The sequence below is a fragment of the Mauremys reevesii genome, linkage group 5 (genome assembly GCF_016161935.1).
Source record: "Mauremys reevesii isolate NIE-2019 linkage group 5, ASM1616193v1, whole genome shotgun sequence".
Lineage (NCBI taxonomy): Eukaryota > Metazoa > Chordata > Testudines > Geoemydidae > Mauremys > Mauremys reevesii.
Genome location: NC_052627.1, coordinates 119,226,626 through 119,245,775, shown reverse-complemented (window position 1 = coordinate 119,245,775; position 19,150 = coordinate 119,226,626). Strand labels below are relative to the sequence as shown.

General features: G+C 41.2%; 1 protein-coding gene across 6 annotated transcripts in view; it reads left to right on the top strand.

Moving 5' to 3' along the window:
• Window positions 1-9,286, top strand: part of SH3BP2 (SH3 domain binding protein 2) — a 60,190-nt gene extending 50,904 nt beyond the window's left edge. For all 6 annotated transcript variants that reach the window (XM_039541627.1, XM_039541623.1, XM_039541624.1 and 3 more), the window contains 7 exons: window positions 122-190; window positions 799-1,435; window positions 3,712-3,820; window positions 4,498-4,553; window positions 5,887-5,968; window positions 6,276-6,335; window positions 6,747-9,286. In XM_039541627.1, the coding sequence (XP_039397561.1) occupies window positions 122-190; window positions 799-1,435; window positions 3,712-3,820; window positions 4,498-4,553; window positions 5,887-5,968; window positions 6,276-6,335; window positions 6,747-6,884 (1,151 nt within the window). In that variant the 3' untranslated portion in view covers window positions 6,885-9,286. The remainder of the gene's footprint in view (window positions 1-121; window positions 191-798; window positions 1,436-3,711; window positions 3,821-4,497; window positions 4,554-5,886; window positions 5,969-6,275; window positions 6,336-6,746) is intronic.
• Window positions 9,287-19,150: the final 9,864 nt, after the last annotated feature.

The following is a 19,150-nucleotide window of genomic DNA, read 5'->3' as shown; positions in this document are numbered from 1 at the left end:
AATTTTATTAATTAAAAAAGTCTTCTTTTTTTTAAAATGAAAATCAGCATATGCATGTTCCCTATGATCTGATCCCAATGAGTACTTTACAGTTTTAAACACATTTTAATTTTATGTGCAGATTATGACCAGGAAGAAGATGAGGAATCTTACTTACAGCCAGATTCTACGGATTTCGTTAGACCAGATGGTAAGACAATATTCACCAGTCACGATACCCTTTAAAGACCTCAGGTAGAGGTGACACTCATGTGAAATATAAAAACATCTGTAGGCTGATGCTTTAACTCAGTATGCTTGAAGCGCCATGGGTAGTTACAATAATTGTGAAGCAATGCATAAGTGGAATCTTATCCTGAGAGGTACTCAATGTCTAAACTCCCAGTGAAACCAGTGGCAGTTGAGGAAGCCAAGAACATTAGAGAAAGTGCTGAGTACCTTTAAAAGATGTGTTTCTATCCATTGTCAGCCAGCTGAATATTGGAAGGTCTTGCTGCCAGTCCATAGGTCTGTCAAAGGGATGGATGATTCTTTTCAGCATAGTTCTCCTTCCATCCTAACATGGGCAAAACACCCAATGAAGTTAATGTGACTTGTGCCTGAGTGTAAGGAGTGCAGGGTTTGGCCCTTAGTAAAGTCCAGAATTGTGTTTCAAAGGTAAGTGTCCATCTGGCACTGATAGGTGCTCTAAAATATCCTAAATCAAGTAGAAATTTCACTTCAAACAAAAGGAGAGTAGAATCTTATTTTAAACTTTAAAATTTAATTCCTCATGTTCTGTGGGGTTTTCTTACACAGATAACATGATCCTCCCACCAACGTACCCGCCACCTCCAGTGCCTCACATCAGAAAAGTTGCCTATCCAGAGACAAGGATGCACTCCTTCGCAGGCCAGCCCACAGGGCCTATGCTTCCTCCACCACCTCCTAAAAGAAGCTTACCTGATATAAAACCAGAGGACTTCTTAAATATAAGGGGAGAATCCCAGTTTCACTGCAGAACCGAATCAAATCTAAAAATACAGCCATCAAGCCGTAGAGTAAGTGACGTACCACCGCCGGTTCCCCCTATGCCTCATCTCAAAAATCCTGCCTGTGTCAAAGAGAGCTGCTTGCCATCAGCAGAGAGTCTAGCCCGCATTTTAACAGCCAGTGAAGGATGTGAGAGGCTAAAACAATTGAATCTTTCCTCACGGGCCCCACCTCCATTACCAAGCAACAAACCCAAGCTATCAGAATTAACGGAGAAGCCAGTGGAGGCCAAAGTGCCAAAAGAACGCAGCAAACCTGGGATGTTTATTCCACAAGTGCCAGTGGAGACCAGAGCACCAAAAGAACATGGCAAACCTGGACTGTTCGTGCCACAAGTGCTGCCTAAACCGCCTGTGCCTATATGCAAATCTAGATCAGAGAAATCTTTGCTTCCCCAGTTACAGTAAGTATGAAAACAGATCAAACTTTCTGTAGCATATTTACCAAATGATATCTCTGATACTTAGTTCATCAGGTCTAAGTCAGCATTCTCCCTCTCCCCCAAGCTTTGCAGTAAAGTTACTGCACATTTTTGTAATGTTCATCAGTGAACGTAAATAAACCAATTCTTAGTTTTACTGTTGTACACCAACTTGATATGATACTTCTCAAGGGGATATAGAACAGATGCAGTTTGGTTGACTGTAAGTCATGATACATGTAAGCGTGATCCAGGATGACATGAAGAAGATTGAGGTGTTAATGCCTGTTTTGCTTCAGCCTTCCCTAAAAAGGTTAATGGTCACCAGATACTCAACACAATCAACATTTAATTAAGAACAAGGGGGAAGAAATGCAAGCCAAAATAGGGAAAGATCTAAATATTCTTTATCCTGATAAGTTGGATGTATTCATGTTAGCAGGGCCTTATGAAATTAATCCTAGAATACTTAAGGAACTAGCCGAAGCAGTCTTGGAACTGTTATCAATTTTCTTTGAGAACTCCTGGAGGATGGATGAGGTCCCAGAGGACCGGAGGAAGGCAAACATAGTACCTATAGTTAAAAAGGGGAATAAAGAAGATCCTAGGAAATTACTATAAGGTGGATACAAGTCTGGTTGAAAGACTGTACTCAAAGTAGTTAATGGTTAGCTGTCAATTTGGGTGGGCGTATGTGTCCGACAGGGATCAGTCCTGGGTCATTTTCATTAATGACTTGGATAATGGAGTGGAGAATATACTTACAAAATTTGCAGATAACACCAGCCTGGAAGGGATTGCAAGCACTTTGGAAGACAGGATTAGAATTAAAAAATACCTTGACAAATTGGAGAATTGGTCTGAAATCAGCAAGGTGAAGTCAATGAAGACAAGTGCAAAGTATTTCACTTAGGAAGGAAAAATCAAATGCATGACTACAAAATGGGAATACCTGGCTAGGTAGTAGTACTGAAAAGGATCTGGGGGTTATAGTGGATTACAAATTATATATAAGTGAACAATGTGATGCAGTTGCAAAAAAGCTAATATCCGATTGGGGTATATTAACAGGAGTATTGTATGTAAGACACAGGAGGTAAACGTCCCACTGTACTTGGCACTGATGTAGCCTCAGCTGGAGTACTGTGTCCAGTTCTGGACACCATACTTTAGAAAAGATGAGGACAAATTGGAGAGAGTCCAGAGGAGAGTAACAAAAATGATAAAAAGGTTTAGAAAGCCTGACCTATGAGACACAGTTTAAAAAAAACAACCCAAAACTTGGGCATGTTTAGTCTTGAGAAAAGAAGACTGGGCGGGGTCTAATAAGTCTTCAAATATGTTAAGAGGGCTGTTATAAAGAGGACAGTGATCAATTGTTCTCTATGTCCACTGAAGGTAGGACAGGAAGTAATGGGCTTTATTTCCAGCAAGGGACGTTTTAATTAGAGACTAGGAAAAACTTTCTAACTATAAAGGTAGTTAAGCTCTGGAATAGGTTTCCAAGGGAGGTTGTGGAATCCCCCATCTTTGGCAGTTTTTAAGAACAGGTTGGACAAACATGTCAGGAGTGGTCTAGGTTTACTTTGTCTGCCTCAGCACAGGGGGCTGCACTTGATGACTTCTCAAGGTCCCTTCCAGCCCTATATTTTTGTGATTCCATGATTAAAAATTGCTACAGTAAGGAATCTGTCAGGAAGTTTTATGGTATTCCCCTACTCTCTTCAAGGTGTGAATATGTCTGATGTTCCTTATGAGACATTATATAGTCTTATCTGCACAGCATTTCAAAACCCTGCAACAAACTGGCTCTTGGAAATATTTCAGGAATAAGTATTATACAACCTAAAGTAAAGCACATAGGAACAAAATGTATCTTGTCTGTGTGAGGTTATGCTGAAAAGATACAACAGAGTCCTAAACTGTAGCTGGTAAAAAGCCTTCACATCAGGATTTCAACATGAACGGAAAAACTAGCTTTACGCTCTTAAAGCACACACGCAGGCTCTTACAGAGAAGGAAATTAATGCTCCAGTGTAAGTACGTTCTTTAGTAAGGGACTTGGGGTATATCTGCAAAAATGTCCTTAAACATGAAAGCCTCTATGTCCATCGCATTGCTCAGCAGTTTTGAAGTGAATAATAAAAACTGTTAAATGACAAATAAGGAACTAACAGAAACTCAGATCTGGTTCTGCATTTATTGTCTCTTAATGCTTTTTCTGCAGAAACGTTCTTCAGTTTTGTTCTTTCTTCCAGGAGATCACCACCAGATGGGCAGAGTTTCCGAAGCTTCTCATTTGAGAAACCAGCATTACCTTCAAAGCAAAACACGTCTGGTGAAGATTCAGATGAAGATTATGAAAAAGTAAGATCAGATGGCACATTCCTAAAGAGAACACTTCTACGTTTTAGGGGGTTGTAAATTTGGGCTTGAGTCAAGTCTGTAAATTAGGAAGGAATTGGTAACAATACTTCACGTAAGAATGCTGCTCCACTGCACTGGCCAACTTTATGAGAGCTGGTAACAGATTTTGATTCTAATGTCAGATATGCAAGAATGTATTAGCACTTTTGAAGGAGCATACACTAGGGAATAATAATGTAGTAACAAAATCAGGAGACCATATGTATAATTTAATTATACAAAATATTTGCTGTACAGTAGAAGTTACCTGTAAAGTTTGGGCCTGAGTTTAGAGAATCCTAGGTAGCTGCAGTATGTCAAAACGGGGAGGGATAGCTCAGTGGTTTGAGCATTGGCCTGCTAAACCCAGGGTTGTGAGTTCAATCCTTGAGGGGGCCCACTTAGGAGGTCTGGGGCAAAAATCAATACTTGGTCCTGCTAGTGACGGCAGGGGGCTGGACTCGATGACCTTTCAAGGTCCTTTCCAGTTCTAGGAGATAGGTATATCTCCAATTATTAATTTATTAACACTTTGCTTTGTTTCAGTTATTCCAATCACCTTTTTAAAATACTGATCATATAATTGCTGTTTACCTTACTTTACACATTTTAATTTTTTTTAAATGTTGTCTTAACAGGTTGAGCTGCCTAATTCGGTATTTGTCCAGACCTATGAATCCATTGAAGTAGAAAGGTAAACTTCTCTTTCCAAAAAAAAAAAAAAAAAAAAAGTTGAGTTGCTTATAAATCCTCAAATAAAATTGACCTGCAGTCTAGAAAACCATACTGTGAGAGTTAAGACTAGTAAATCAACCTGAGATTTCTACTGAATGCATGAAGTAATTTACCATTAGTTTGTATGTAAATAAAATATTACAATTCCTTTAAATTGATAACCAGTGGCCTCTAGGAAGCTAATTAAATGTTAAAATATTGACCATAAAGTAATAATGCATAAAACTGATACCATCATTGGGCTTTATATCCAGAGTACCCTGCTGGGACAATGAATTGGACTGCTTAGGGTTCTGTAGAACTTTTAAACTCTAGATCACTGGCTCAAATGCAGCCCAGACTGGTAGTGACCAAAAGTCATGACAATGTGATGGCCATTTCATGACCTATATGAAATGAATGTGATGATCTTAGTTCAGTTCCCAATGGACAAGTGTCCTCAACAACAATTGCTACCATAAGCTTGTTGGCAGTCCTCAACAGAGAGGCCAATGATAGAAAGCATGTGACTGAATCCCTCCAAGTAAAAGCTGGAGAATTGGGGAAAGGGGGTGCAGTATGAGAAAATTGCACTGCTCCTGCCTGCTCTATTATTATTTATTTATGGTACCATCCAAAATATGCTAGTGAGTTTTGAATTACTCAGGTAGGTGATCCAAGGATGCTTTGAGAAGCTGATAATCTAAAGAGAGACAGGGACATAGGTTAGGAGACGGGGAACAACAGGCAATTTGACTTAAATGTAACTTGATTCACTGGTCTGTGGAGAAATAGAGACCTTCATGCTTCAGTGCTACCAGTCAGCATGTTTCATGAGCACAGAATCCATTAAAAAAAATTGAGTCAAAAATATTGTGCAAATATTAATCAACTGAGATCTTCACACCATCCATCTTAGTAAGGAAATTCAGATTGGGAAACTGAAGCAGAGAGTCCGTGATGTTTCGAAGACCACACAGCAAGCTGGGGAGAGAGCAGAGATGAGAGACCTAGAGTTCCTTTTTTCCAGCCCATGCGCAATCCACTAAGACATTGCTACCTCCCTATACACTAGCTGCTTAAGGACCCTAATGAGTCTTCCTAAATGATGAGGTTCTGTTAAGTGTCCATTTCCATCAGTCTGTGAAACTGCCTTCCCAGCCTTTAATCAATTCTTAAGCTAAATCATTACAATCACTGAAATGATGATTTACATTAAGGATTTTGAGATATAGACATATCCATTCTATCCCAAATCTGTTAAGTTTGTTAGTATTTTCTGAATGTGATATTTACTTTCCATATTATTTTAGGATGTTCAAATCTACCAGCCCAAGAGGACATCCACAAAATGGATTATACTGTATTAGGAATTCATCTACCAAGCCTGGAAAGGTAACTCACAATAGGGGAGCCTGTGCTATAAGTTAATTAAATGTAACTCCCATTTAATTGTTACTTGCAAATTAATGATATTGGAGTTTAATTACAGTAATGTATTTAGCAATTTAGATATGGTCTTTTTTATAAAGGGCATAAGTAGGTCTGAAGCAATAACTGTATATCCTAACTTGCATAATGCTCAGTTATTTGAAATGTAACTGATTCCTCAAAAAGGGTAGTTTTGAGTTTTTTCTTCATAAATTTGTTAGGAAGACTTTTTTATGCGTGCTGAATGTAATGTTGCATTTTCTTCTTCAAGGTATTAGTTGTATGGGATGAATCTGCTGAGAAAGTGAGAAACTACAGAATCTTTGAAAAGGTTGGTATGAATGAAATATATAAAAAGGGCGTCTATGGTATTTACACCTGCTCTAGATACATCATACAGTATCAGCCTAAGGCTTCCCGTTACCTCCAAACACTCCCCCCTCCTTCAAACCCCCCCCTCCCAAAAAAAAAAAAAAAGTACAGATAGGCCTGAGCTGCAAAAATCAGATCTGGATTTAGAGCCTGAGCCTTCCATGTATGAAGACAGGGAGTCTATAGTGATCAGATCCAAATATGATCTTCAGTAAAATTACAGGGTGTTTGGATCCCCAGGTTTGGTTTGGGCTTATCATTTATGTGACATGAGCTAGTCACGTATATAATACTTTGCAAAGTAGTGGTCTGTTTGAAAGGGCTTCATAGGTGCCATTGATTACAGATGTGTTTTCTATCCCTACAACAGGATTCACAGTTTTACTTGGACTCAGAAACCATGTTCTGGAACGTTGGAAGTTTGGTTGAATACTACTGCACCCATGTCTTACCCAGCCATGACAGCTTGATTCTCAAATGTCCTTATGGTTACTGTGGACCAAGGTGACACGGCCTGCAAAATTAACTGACTGTAAGATCAAACACACTGTGGAAAAATGGGCACTTAGAGGGATGGTAGTTTTTTCCCCAAAATTAAATAGGAATTCCCATGCCACTGGGTTTGATTTCCTGAACTTTGCACACAGAGACTGTTTCTGCCATTTGTTCTCCCACTGCCTACAGACTTCCATTTAAGTATCTCGTTGATAAGCCCTTCCAAACCAGACTGCTGGATTTCAGACCCTCGTTACAGCTCTTCCTGTGAGAAAGGGCTGATCTGGCTATGCTGTGAAAGGTATTTACAAGACGTGCCTTTGAGGAGCTGCTGCTGCTACTTTCCTAATCATGTGGATGTGAAGTTGGAGGAAGGACCTGGCCAAAGAGGCGTTGTGGACAAAACTATTAGGAAAGGAGAACTTTTGAAAGAAAAGCACTGTCCATTTGTGACAGAGAATACTAATTTTCTGACTCGTATTGCTCCTTGAGTCAGTACTGGTGCTTGACTGAGATTTTGTAATAGTTTATAATTAATCTGTAAATAACAAGGATGCTTATGGCAATGTGCTTGGTTCAATGTGGATATAGGAAATCAAGGAAGTGGACCTTGTAAGCCATGTCTTGCAGAAGGCCCATCTCTAACTCCTGCAATCAGCCTCCCAGTGCCTGCAATGGTATGCTCAGCTCTAATGGTTGGGTGTGGAGTTTTACATATTGCTTACTGATAACCTCTCTGAACAATTGTGGACTAGTATTAAGTTTGCTCCATCAGAAACTCCGTTCACAAGTTCTCAATCAGAAAGATAGTTGCCATAAAACAACTTTTTCATGTAAGTATGAAAGAAAAAAGGAGGATATAGGCTGAAGTGGAGAATAATCTGGAGAGTAACCCAGACTTCTCCCATATCACCACTATCAAAGGCAATAGGAAGGATGGTAAATAATACATAAAACTTCTATTAAATCACTTGGATGAAATTGTCAGCACATCAAATTCAGTATATGTAGAGCACACTGGTCCCATTATACATTGTGTAAATCACAAATTGTTCTTTCTGTTGGTTTTAACAAGTCTATTCAGTTTGGAGTCCTTGTATAAAATAAAGTGCTATATTACAAATCATCCCAAACCTACTAGTCTCACTTCCTGTCAACTAAGATAAAACTGCAGCATTAACAAACCTATTAATCGTAGGTGCATGTAACTCTTGTTGACATATATTTCTGTAGGAAAATCCTAAAGCCATGGTGTTAATAGGAAGAGCGTCATTTCCGCATAACTGACTTTTCCAGTGCATGTTGTTTAACAAGGGGAGGGAGGGGAAAAAATACCCTACTGTAATGTCCTGTGTTTCTTAATTTTTGTGTCTCAAGAGTACTGTAATGGTAACGTTGTGATGAGCTCAAACTCCATAGAAGGACAATAGAACTGATCCAAGTTTGTATAACATTTCTGAATCCAGATTGGTGAATAATCTCTCCTGCTGTTGGCTTTTATATCTTTATGCACACCAGATTTTATTTCTGACACTGTCTCTATTTAAGTTATTTCATGCATTTAACAAAGATGTTACATGGTAAGATTTTCTATTTATAAAAAGAATAAAAAGGGATCCACATTAGATATTACCTGTGATTGAATTCTCCTTTAGAAAAGAGAGATGTGATCTTTGAACTGGATTTGGAGCCAGAATCCTTGGGTTCAGCTCCCAGCTTTTGACATAGTGTATGGTTTTAGGCAAGTCACTTAATTTCTGTGCCCACCTTAAAGGACTGTTGTGAGTATAAACTAAGGCTTATATGGTGCTTGGAAAATGTAAAGCACTATGCAAGTGTTTAATATTATCTTTTAATAGGTTAATATTTGTGAAGTTTTAATGGGCATCCTCTGGGTTTCTCTGCTTCTCCTCTAATATGAAGAGCTGAATGTGAAGCTGTCAATCAAGTGTCTGCAAAAAGTAATTAGAGCTGCTTCTACTCTATGTGGAAAGAACTAGCATGAGAGAGGGTTGCTCAGAGGTCACCCAGAAAATGTTTTACTTTCAACCTCCGTCTTTAACGGATTTTAATTGAATGAATTCTGCCCTGTCTGAAAACAACTGACTAGGTCATACCAGACCATTGACACTTACAATATACTATCTTGAAGGGAGCAGTTGGTTCAGATATAGAATTATACTAGCATTTTGTTTATTTCCTCCTACAACTAATATTATTCATCTCGAGTGCCTTAAACTGCAAAAGTACTTGCATAACCCAGTGTAGTAAAACTACATAACACTGTCTTGTGTAATATGTGAAATTTGCACACATGTAAATATTAATTTTCTATGAATTACTGTCAATTTCCTTGTGATAAACCTATGAATGTATACATTTATGAGGTAAATAAATTTTTAAGACTAGTTCATACCAACTGTGTAATTTCATTGACCTACAATACACACGAAAAAGGAAACTTCTCCTTTTGTTGTGCTATCTTTAAGTAGCATCTGATTCTTTGATTTTGATTTTCAACACCATTGAGAAGTAAAGTTGTATATGGAAACATCTTTCAGAAAATTACTATTTCAGCAAATAATTGTGCATCAAGAACAGATTAGACAAACATCTGTCAGAGATGGTCTGGGCAGGAGTGGACCTATGCATTTTGCAAGCCAGAATGGAAAACATTTTCAGCAACCCCTTCCCTCCATCTCTGCCGCGAAGCTAAACAAAACATGTCTGGCCAACCAGCAAAACTGAACAAAGATACTCCCATGGAAGTTGGTATCCTAGAACCAGCCTTGGGTCTAGGTATATTTAATCCTGCCTTAGTGCTGAAAGATGGGACTGGATGACCTCTTGAGGTCCATTCCAACTCTACATTCCTACGATTCTGTGATCATGGAACTGTACCCTATTGTGAGGTGCATCAGTAAATAAATATTAAGGGAAAAATCACTCAACATGGGGGCCTTAATGTAATTGAGAATCAGCCCAGCAAAGTGTACTGGAACTGTCTGGATGCAGAGGTTATTTGATGTTCCTAAGGGAGTCCCATCATCTATTCCATAATAGTGCCCCTAGCAGGAGACCCCCAAGAGGCTACAGACGTGGCAGTTTGTTTAAGAGTCAGTCCCCAGCTGAGAGTATGTCACTGAAGGTGCTGTGTAAGTTTGAAAGCTTGTCTCAACAGAAGTTGATCCAACAAGATATTGCCTCACCCACCTTGTTCCTGTAATGTCCTGGAACCAACACGGCTACAACAATACTGCATATAATCATTGAAGTGAGGCAGTCTGTGCAGCAAAGATCTTGTCTAGATTCTATCACTCAGTTTGTGCTTCTATCAGATGTATTATACCAACTCACATACCACTGATTGTGCTTGTCAGTGCTAGCCACTCTCATTAAGGTTTTTTTTTTTTTAAATTAATTTATTTTACCCTTGCATCCAGAAGTAAGCACTGAAATGCTAATTTCACTTAAGGACACAAAATGCTGTGCGATGCCTATAGCAGAGAGATAGGAAGAACATCTCTGTTGAATGGGCATGTGTGAATCAAGCAAGGAACACAGTCTACCTGAGGAACCTTCCACTGGGTTTATGGTGGGTGACAGTGGGTCTGCCTACTTAAAGCACCCAACAATTGCTCTCTCTCTCTTAAAATTTCAGAAGGGCAGAGAAGGCCAACCAGCCAGTCCTGAGACTACAAGATGGGAGGTAGTGAAACACTGCATATAATCCCTTCAAAAGCCAAGTACAGGGAAAATATTCCAGCTGTAGCCTCCAGTTATTTCCTTCCCTGTCTATCTGAATGTGGGGTACATACATCCCCTCTTTTTAATTCCCCCAATAAAGCACTTTTAAAAGGCATTACTCAGCAAAGCCAACAAAACAGAAGTTTGTAGGCCGAGCCAATTGGGAGATATGAGGCCAAAAAAAGCTTACAAGACGAGACAACAGGTGGAGACAGACAGACAGACGGGGGAGCACAAACTAAGACAACACTGGTCAGCATGAGTATGCAGCTGGTTTGCTAAAACCACTTCCATTTTAGCCTTGTAATCAGATTATTCATTTCTAGTGTCAAATACTATTGTGAGGAATCTATAAACAGATGTTGATGATTAAAATATTTCCAATTAGCTTTACTTGCTTTCTATCCTTTGAAAGCAATGAAGGTGCTTGTACATTGTTTCTTTGTTAGACGTCTCTGTGAAGTATTATACCCTTGATGTTTGTAGCTGGAGAGATTAAGCAGGTAAATTGAAGTTTACTTACATGTTATCACACTGTTTTGTATGTATATGTATGGTCTATGCTGCTTCATGCTCTGTGAAAATTTTATTGTCAAAGTTAACATTGCTTTTTTTTTATGATTTCTTGAGCCTCTCTGGCAGTTATTTTGAATTTAATGACATCAGCTGGTCAAGCAGTAGAATAGCACTGTGCAGGGTAAGTTCTACATCTGAATACATTCAACAAAGATTGGGTGATTTGGAAAAAAAAATCTTTGTTACATGAACTTTTGAAACCCTTTTACAGAAGCTAGACCTTAAAGCTCAACTCTCAATATCAAGTGAAAACTTGATGGGATGGAACACTACCGTAACTGGATTTGGGTGTAATATCACGTGACCAAATCCTGCTCACATTTCTCCTATAAGTAGTTCCACAGATGTCAGTAGCACTCCTTACCTGAATAAGACAGGATTTGGCTGAGGGAAAGACTGAGGCAAATTTCTTATGATATTCCTTATGTTTAAATTACTCTGGGAAAAACACTTTCCTATTAAAGTATTTGCACAATGTTGGGCATCTGGTCTCTAGACAAATCAATATTTATTCTATCCCAAAAACTTACAGGATTGCTGCTGATTGTTGTGAAATTGAAATATTTTTGGCTGGAAAACTGTTTGACCTCATATCAAACATATCTGATATCTCAAAAGTTTCCTTTAAAATTTGATGAGGCACTTTTTTGTTTCAGCAATAGGAACATGGGGATGCCAAACTATTTGTACAGCTCATTAAATAGAGAATAACTTCTAGTTCTTCCATCTGAAAAACACTTTGCAAACCTTAGCTTCACCACACCTCTGTACCTCCATTTTTACAGATGGGTAAACTGAAACACAGAGGTTCAGTGAGCTGAAGATATATAGGACGTCTGTTGTAGATCCAGGACAGAAATCAAGTCTGCTGACTCCAAATCTGTGCCTCAAACACAGGGCTATCCATTACTACCTATCCTGTATATATCCTAATTATAGCATCTAATCTCTGTTTATTAAGGGAGGTGGCCATGCAACCAGGTCATAACATACTTCTTTCCCTGAGGGGCCTACAATCTAGACACCGCAAACAATTATTTCCATGTAGAACCTTATCACACATTCTCACTGAAGCCAATGGATTTTTCATGGAAACAGGATATTTGCTGTAGTAACTGTTTGCAGGATTAGCCCGAGTTAGATGCAACATGTTTTGAAGAAAGGGAGATGAAATTGAGTGAGGCAAAAAGAGCAAGTCAACAAAATGAGATTAGGAGACTAATGTGACTTTCAAAAAACAAGCATTGTTCCTTTTTAATTTGTCTAATGTATTTAAGAGGCTGTTTAATGCTTTCAGCTCTTGATTATAGCAGGATTCCTGCCTTTCACTATCCACTCCACACTAACTACCCTCTAAACCAGTGTTTTTCAAACTGCAGGTCGCAACCCAGTACTGGGTCGTGGAATGTGAGGCATTGGGTTGCGGCAGCTCCAGTCAGCACTGCCGACCGGGCCATTAAAAGTCCCATCGGTGGTGCTGTCTGGCTACGGCAGGCTAGTCCCTACCTGTTCTGACACTGTTCCACACCCCCAGAAGCAGACAGCAGCAGGTCCAGCTCCTAGGTGGGGAGGGGGGAGGGTCACGGGGCTTTGTGTGCTGCCATGAGCACCAGCCAATGGGAGCTGGGGGGAGGGGCTGTCTGTGGGTGAGAGCTGCATGGAGCCATATTGAAACTGTTACCCACATAGACCACAATCCTGCAGGCCATTCTGCATGGATGAACTCCTACACCCACACAACTCCATTAAAGTGGATGGGCCTTCACACTGGTGCAGGCGAGAACAGCTTGCAGGATTGAGACCTAATATACTGAATTACAGAAAACATGACAAAAGACATACAGATGGCCTCACAAATTGTGAGTATGGTGCCTCAACAGTCTCTTGTGATCTATGCTTTTCTTATATCTGACTTCTGTTTGCCTTTCCAATGGCTGCCAGACACATACGGTATGTCTATGCTGCAGCTGGGAACGCACTTCCCAGCATGGGTAGACAGACACCGCACTAGCTCCGCTTAAGCGAGCACACTAAAAATAGCAGTGTGGCTGTGGGGCACAGGTGGCTGCTTGAGCTACCTACCCAACCCCCAGGTATGAACTGGTGGTTAGACCAAGCCACCACCCATGGCCTGGCAGACATGCTGCTATATTTTAGTATGCTAGCTCAAGTAGAGCTGGTGCATCTATCGGTGCGCTGAAGCACGCTCCCAGCTCCAGTGTAGACATACTCATACAGTGATCACTTAAGTACTATTTTCAAATCATACCTAGGTATTCTTGAAAATGTTACTTTCTGTTTATTGCCATCAATACCAGGCTTTTCCTGAATGATGTTTTGCAGATTGTACTCATTTGGCTTGTAAACTGTTTTGGCCATATTCCATCCTCATCCTCTGTGCTTTACACATCCTTTGATTTCTTCAATTCTTCCTTTGATCTATTTGTAAATGTCCCTGACATTAGTTTCTCTTCTATTCTAACTGGGCTATGAAGAGTCCAAAACCTTTGCTACTTGCATTGTTCCTTTCTTTAATGCTCAAGGATGAGGAAGGTGTCCTTAGAGAAAGGGTAAGAATTCCATATCAATTAATTTATTAAATATATCTAGTAACACTATAGCTACCATACAGGTCATTCATTTAGAGAACACCACCCAAAATCTGTTAAGTACAGGATGTTTACAGGATTTTAAAAGTTGAGATGAGAACCACTTGCAAATTCAGAGGCTCGCTTTCACTTCAGAAAGGATTTTTGAAAAAAGTCATAGTAGTGTAACAATTTAAAAAGAGAAAATTTGTCACTTGCCTTTAACCTTTTCCAGACCAATAATTACCAATGAAATCATCCTCCCCAAAATCTAGTGTTTTTACTGCAATCATTAACCAGCTTGATCTACTATTGTAGATTTATGTTTAGACTCATTACAGTGTTTACCAATGTATTTATTTATTTTAGTGTGAAGCACAAAGTCATTATTTTTCAAGGTTAAATAGATTATATGACAATCTGGCAGCATCAATCATCCTTCTGATCCAGAAACTATACCCTATTTTCCTACCTGCTGTTTCAGATCTTTTTAATGTATTTTTCAGATCAAATAAACTCCAGATGTGGATGTGTTTAGCTGTGGAGTGACATAATTCAAAGCCTAGAGACTGGCTTCAGCTAGCTGAGTAAAGCAGAATAGTTCTTTGTATCTTAAGTTTCACGGGGAAGCTTTCATATAGGAAAGATTTGTTGGAATTTTTTTTAAATAGGCTGAAAATTTCCCCTCCTTATGTCACTAAAAATGTCATAAGGAACAACTCCTTCCTATAAAAAGTCAAAATGCACCTGGTCAAAGGTAAGTCTTATAACAGAACTCTTGGCACAACCTTAACTATACTATGTCTATACAAACTTTGGCAATTCTATACATAAAATATCCTTAAGTAACAGTTAAGGCTGCGATGTGGAATTCAAAAGATAATGTTCGATCACACACATCATGTACCAGGAAAAAAAAAAATCAAGGCATTAAAAGTTAGGGTAGTCTCAATGAAAAATTACGTTAAAGCATTCTGATACCAGCCTTAGCTCTCAAATCATGCACACCTCCATTCTTACCAATACACACAAAGGGGAAAGTCCTGCTATTTCAGTGAGATGCACGGAGCTTTTGCATCTAGATCCATATGCTCATTTTCATAAGAAAATTTTACCTTTATTAGTTTTTTCCTCTTTGAGCCTTGTACAGTTGGACTCCTGCGGTCAGGTCTTTCAGCAGTATTATCTGCAGTGTGGGTCTTCTCTTTGTGGATCTACAGCAAGGGAATGTGCAGGCTTAGATCTTCCCCTTCACGCCCCAGGGACAAGCTAGCAGAGAGCTAATGAGGGGAGGGACTTTTAAAGGCCAAAGGAGTTAGAGACCATCCCAGAAGAGCTGTTTCATAGGCCTGGATCAGATGACAATTACAAGCTGCAACATGGAACCACCCACAAATCCCAGAAAGTCTCACCCACAAATGCCCAAACCAGAGTCTGATGTCCCAGTGCGTAGAGCCTAGGACACCCGGAGAAAGGAGACTGCTGCTCAATATGCAAAACACCCAATTCTCTAGGACCTAGGTGGGCCTGTTATAGGGTATATTGGCCCTTTAAGACTGGAGGGGGCCAGAAGACCCCATTCCAGGGATATTGGAATGAACAAAGGCCCTAGAAAAGGTCATGTAGCAAGAAGAGGGGAATTAGTCCAGAGAGTTAGTAACTGGATAGGAAAAAATAGGATACTGTACTTTTAAGGGCCTGGGAACCAGGAGACCTGTGGGGGTGGAGAGGAAGTGGGGCTCCCTTTTCTTCCAAACAATCAGGAGGAAGCTCTCTGAAGGATAGTGGTATATATAATGCTTGCTCTCAGAACAGGAAGTGCAATCATTGGAAGAAGGAAGCCAGAGCCAGAAGGCTGAGCTTCCACTAGGACGGACACGATCAATATCTCTGTGAAGAACATTTATCTGGGACAGAGTAAGAACTGTGTGTGTGGTAGAAGAGCTGGATGTGAGTGTAAACTTTTGTGCTGCTATAGTGGACTTTATTTTGGGGACATTAAGGACTCCTTTGAATTGTTTTAGGCTATCAACCCAGCGCCAGGCAGTGGTTGGTGGTAGTCCCAAGAAAGTCTGGAAGGAGCACTTAAGGGGCTCCAAAGAAGAGAAACAGAGCCAGGGTGATGTAGACACACCTCGGGCCAAAAGGGGGTGCTCAGTTGTGATGTTCTGTACCTCGTGGGAACACCCTGCACCCCATGTTCATCCTTGAAAAATGATTGTGTGGTATCCAATGCAAAGTTTTGTCATGTCAGGTGTCTTCGGAAGGCTCATGATTCACTGAGGTTGTAATTTCATGTATATAGTTATGAGGCTGAAAATGTGTCCTCATGGCTAAACAAGCCCAGACAAAAACTCTCCAAGAGCAAAGGGGCAGTTCAGACCTCATCAGGGCATGTATGAGACAAACCCAGCCCAGCCTCACAGGAACAAAGGACACTGGCCTAGGCAACAACAAAAGATCTGTTGGACTCTCGAGTGAGTCACCCCCCTTCCTTTGGTCAGTCACGAACTGCGATGAGGTAAGTGCTCACCTGACCCTGGAAGGGGGGGGGGGGCGGCAAAGCCAAGAAGGAAGAAAAAACATGATAAAAGGGAGAGAGGTTTGCCATGCTCTTCCTTTCTCTTCCACCCCCATCTACAGACATCACCACCAAGCGACTGAAGCGCTGATCAAAGGAGAGAGCCTGGCTGAAGGACAACAAGCCAGCCTGTGGTGAGAAGCATCTAAGTTTGTAAGGGCACTGAAAGTGTTAAGATCAGCTTAGAATGCGTTTTGATTTATTTCATTTGACCAAATGTGACTTGTTTTAACTTATAATCACTTAAAATCTGTCTTTGTAGTTAATACATTTATTTGTTCTACCTGAAGCAGTGTGTTTGGTTAAAGTGTGTTAGAGACTCCCCTTGGGATAACAAGCCTGTGCATATCAATTTCTTTGTTAAACTGACGAACTCATATAAGCTTGCAGTGTTCAGCAGGCATAACTGGACACTGCAAGACGGAGGTTCCTAGGGTTGTGTCTGGGACCGGAGATATTAGCTAGTGTCATTCAGTTGCACAAACCAAGGAGCAGCTTACATGCCAGAGGCTGTGTGTAAATAGTTCAGGAGTGAGGGTTCTCACAGCAGAACAGGGTAAGGCTGGCTCCCAGAGTCAAGGATTGGAGTGACCTAGCAGATCACTGGTTCAGATAACACCAGGGGAACATCAAAGTAAACAGCAACTCTGCTACAGGACCACTGTGTGGTTTTTAATTCATTTTTGGAAAAGGGAAAAAAAATAACTCAAGAGTCCCAAAAGACATTAACTGATGGTTGAAAGAACAATTAGTTGAATCTTATGCAGATCATTTCCATAACATTGCTACACTTTGTAGTTCAAATAAGAGTACTGCTGCTATTTTCTGAGGATCTCAGTGCTTTACAAATATCAATTAATTAAATCTCATCAAAGGTACATGGAGTAGGAATTTTCACTACCATTTTACAGGTGGGGAAACTGAAGCCTGAAGAGGTCAAGTGACTCAAGAGAGGGAGTCAGACCACAGCCAGAAAAGGAAAAGCCAGGTGCCCTAACCTCAGTCCTGTGCTTTAATCCCAGTACTAGTAGATTGTAAACTGTTTGCTATTTATTGTACATGTCCTGTGCTCTTCTGTCAAGTTCTGGAAAAAGCAGTTCCTGCCCCCAGAGAATTTACCATCTACAGCAGTGTTCTCAAACCTTTTTTTTCCGCAGACCACTTGAAAATTGCTGAGGGTCTCAGCAGACCACTTAATGATCTTTCCAAATGTTGTTTGTACCATTAGCTAATTATTGTAAAGCGGTTGGATAAAAGCACTATATAAAAAAAACTTTATAATAATTAACTTTTTTTGTTCTACAGATAAAAGCGCACAATTCACATTTTAATATCAGTACTCTTACCTTTCTAATGCGATGGATGGACCCTCTCTCCCCCACCACGACAATGCCCAAGCTGGGGATGGGAAGGAGGGGGATCTCTCCCCGCCCCACCACATCAGCCACAGAGCTGAGGCTGGGAAGGTGGGGGAGGGGGGTCTCTCCCCGGCAGCTGCAACCATGGAGCTGGGGAAAGTCGCCTCTTTCTCTGGCCGCCACAGCCCTGCACATCCCAAATTCCCCCCACCTCCTCTTTTCACCTCACTTCCCCCTCCCATCTACCCCTTATTCCTCCCAAGGCCACCACCTCACTTTACATGTGTGTCTTCTCCAGGGTCCAGGCACCTAATTAGTGGAGCCACGTCGGCACGGCTCCACTAATTAGGTGGGTGGCCCTTTGTTCTCTTGTGTGCAGCCACCCAGGCACACACCTTAGAGGGAACTATCTGTGGACCACCTGAATGGAGCTACGGACCATAGTTTGAAAACCACTGGTCTACAGTTTACAAGTGAGGGTGGCAAAGAGTAGGGAGGTGGGACTGAGGAGAACAAGGGTGTGACAGAGCAACCTCTTGGTGCAAACTGGCAGAGGGCATAGGGGGTGCATAGTATTTTACAGGCATTTCCTGGGTCAGTTATAGGCACAATAGTTCACCAAAGGCATGTGAGAGCTCTACTGGGCGCCCTGGTCATCATAATAATTACAAAATATATGCATGGGTCATATTTATGAAATTATGTATTTATACTAAAAATTATGTTCTTAAGGTCTGGGAGTTAAGATAAGTCATCAAGTGGGGACCTACCTCAGACATGTTCCTTTCAGGCAGGAGGTAACATGCTTATCTCTGTCTGGCCCCGCCCCTTCTGCCTGAGGCCCCGGCCAAGCTGGAAGCCAGAGCGGGCCAGGAGCCATGGACCCTCCACCTGCCTGGGGAGGGCTGAGACCCAAAAGCAGCCCCCAGCCCGTATCCCTGACCTGTGCCCCCGACATCCCAAGCAAGTAGAAGGTTTGTGGCTCCCCACAGCTGCCTGCATGGCTCTTACCCTGACCTGGCTCCGGCTGGGGGATGGCACCTCAGAGCCACAGCCTGGCCATGGTAAGAGCCTCATGACCAAGCAGCTGTGAGGAGCCACGGACCCTCCATCTGCCCAGGGCAGGGACATGGACCAGGGGCTGCTCTCAGCCCCCAAACCCTGGGCAGGTGGAGGGTTCATGGTGTGGCGCCACCCATTGCCCGGGCTCCATCTGCCAGCCTGGCTGGGGGGACAGGGCCTCAGGGAAGAGGCGGGGTGAGGGACCGTGGCAAAAAGTGGCCAGGCCAGTCCACTTTTTAAAAGTGGGAGGGCCATGGTGCCCTGGTCTCCCCTATTCCAGTGCTGATGTCATGAGTGCATTGTATGCCTCACAATGGATGCCAATTTGCATATTGAGCCAGATACCAGCTGAAAGATTGTGAAATCT